The sequence below is a fragment of the Cystoisospora suis genome, assembly GCF_002600585.1.
Source record: "Cystoisospora suis strain Wien I chromosome Unknown contig_3827, whole genome shotgun sequence".
NCBI lineage: Eukaryota > Apicomplexa > Conoidasida > Eucoccidiorida > Sarcocystidae > Cystoisospora > Cystoisospora suis.
In genome coordinates this window covers 2,500-3,223 of record NW_027156622.1, presented here as the reverse complement: position 1 = coordinate 3,223, position 724 = coordinate 2,500, and the positions used below count along the sequence as shown (strand labels likewise).

At 59.4% G+C, this 724-nt stretch overlaps 1 protein-coding gene across 1 annotated transcript in view; it reads right to left on the bottom strand.

The window, feature by feature from the left end:
- Positions 1-272: 272 nt before the first annotated feature.
- Positions 273-724, bottom strand: part of CSUI_007289 (uncharacterized protein) — a 2,945-nt gene continuing 2,493 nt past the window's right edge. Inside the window, exon 5 of the mRNA XM_068067437.1 lies at positions 273-522. Coding sequence (XP_067920587.1) covers positions 482-522 — 41 coding nt within the window. The 3' untranslated portion in view covers positions 273-481. The remainder of the gene's footprint in view (positions 523-724) is intronic.

Below are 724 nucleotides of genomic sequence, written 5' to 3'. Positions count from 1 at the left end.
GAGCCGGCTGCGGCTCTCTGCTTTCACGGGCAGTGGAGAAATGCGTGTCCGCGAGGGCGATCAGTCTGCCCGAGGCAGCCGGGGTTTAGCTTCTGGTTTCGCTTTCCCTTCTGCGTGTCCCACAGCTGTCCGGGAACTGCTGTCTTCACCACGGGTAGCACTCTCCCCATCCCCGATCGTTGTCTGGGCGTCGCTGCCGTCCCCTTGAGCAGGCCGTTTCGTCGCCGGCTCGCGGTGTCAGCCGCCTGTATTGCGCAGTGTCCAGCACGTATGTGACATACCAGGGGCGAATCACTGCTGAAGGAATGAACTGGCGTTAGGGCCTGCGGGGGGGCACCAATTCCGCGAGCGCCCTCGAGAACGGATACAAACTGAAAAATCCGTGCACCTAGACCAGAAGCGCGACCTATTTTGCTTCTCAGTCTAAGCTCTTTCCGGTGCCAAGGCGGGGTCTCTAGACGCGAGTGAGAAAAGATGAACGTCAGGATACAGCGTGGCCACCAGCAAAGCGTGCGGGCTTGCCTACAGGCACCCCCCCTACGGATGTATGGAGCGTACGGTCGGGCAACACTCGGAGGGACGGCACAGCGCCATAGTCGTTCAACAAGAAAACCTAGTTGCTAGTTTCTATCGGAGAAACTGCAAGATGTGAATGACTGTCGTTGGCTCGCGCCATGCGGTGCTGGGGTACGTTCCGCTGCGCCAAGAATACACAGTTCTCCGG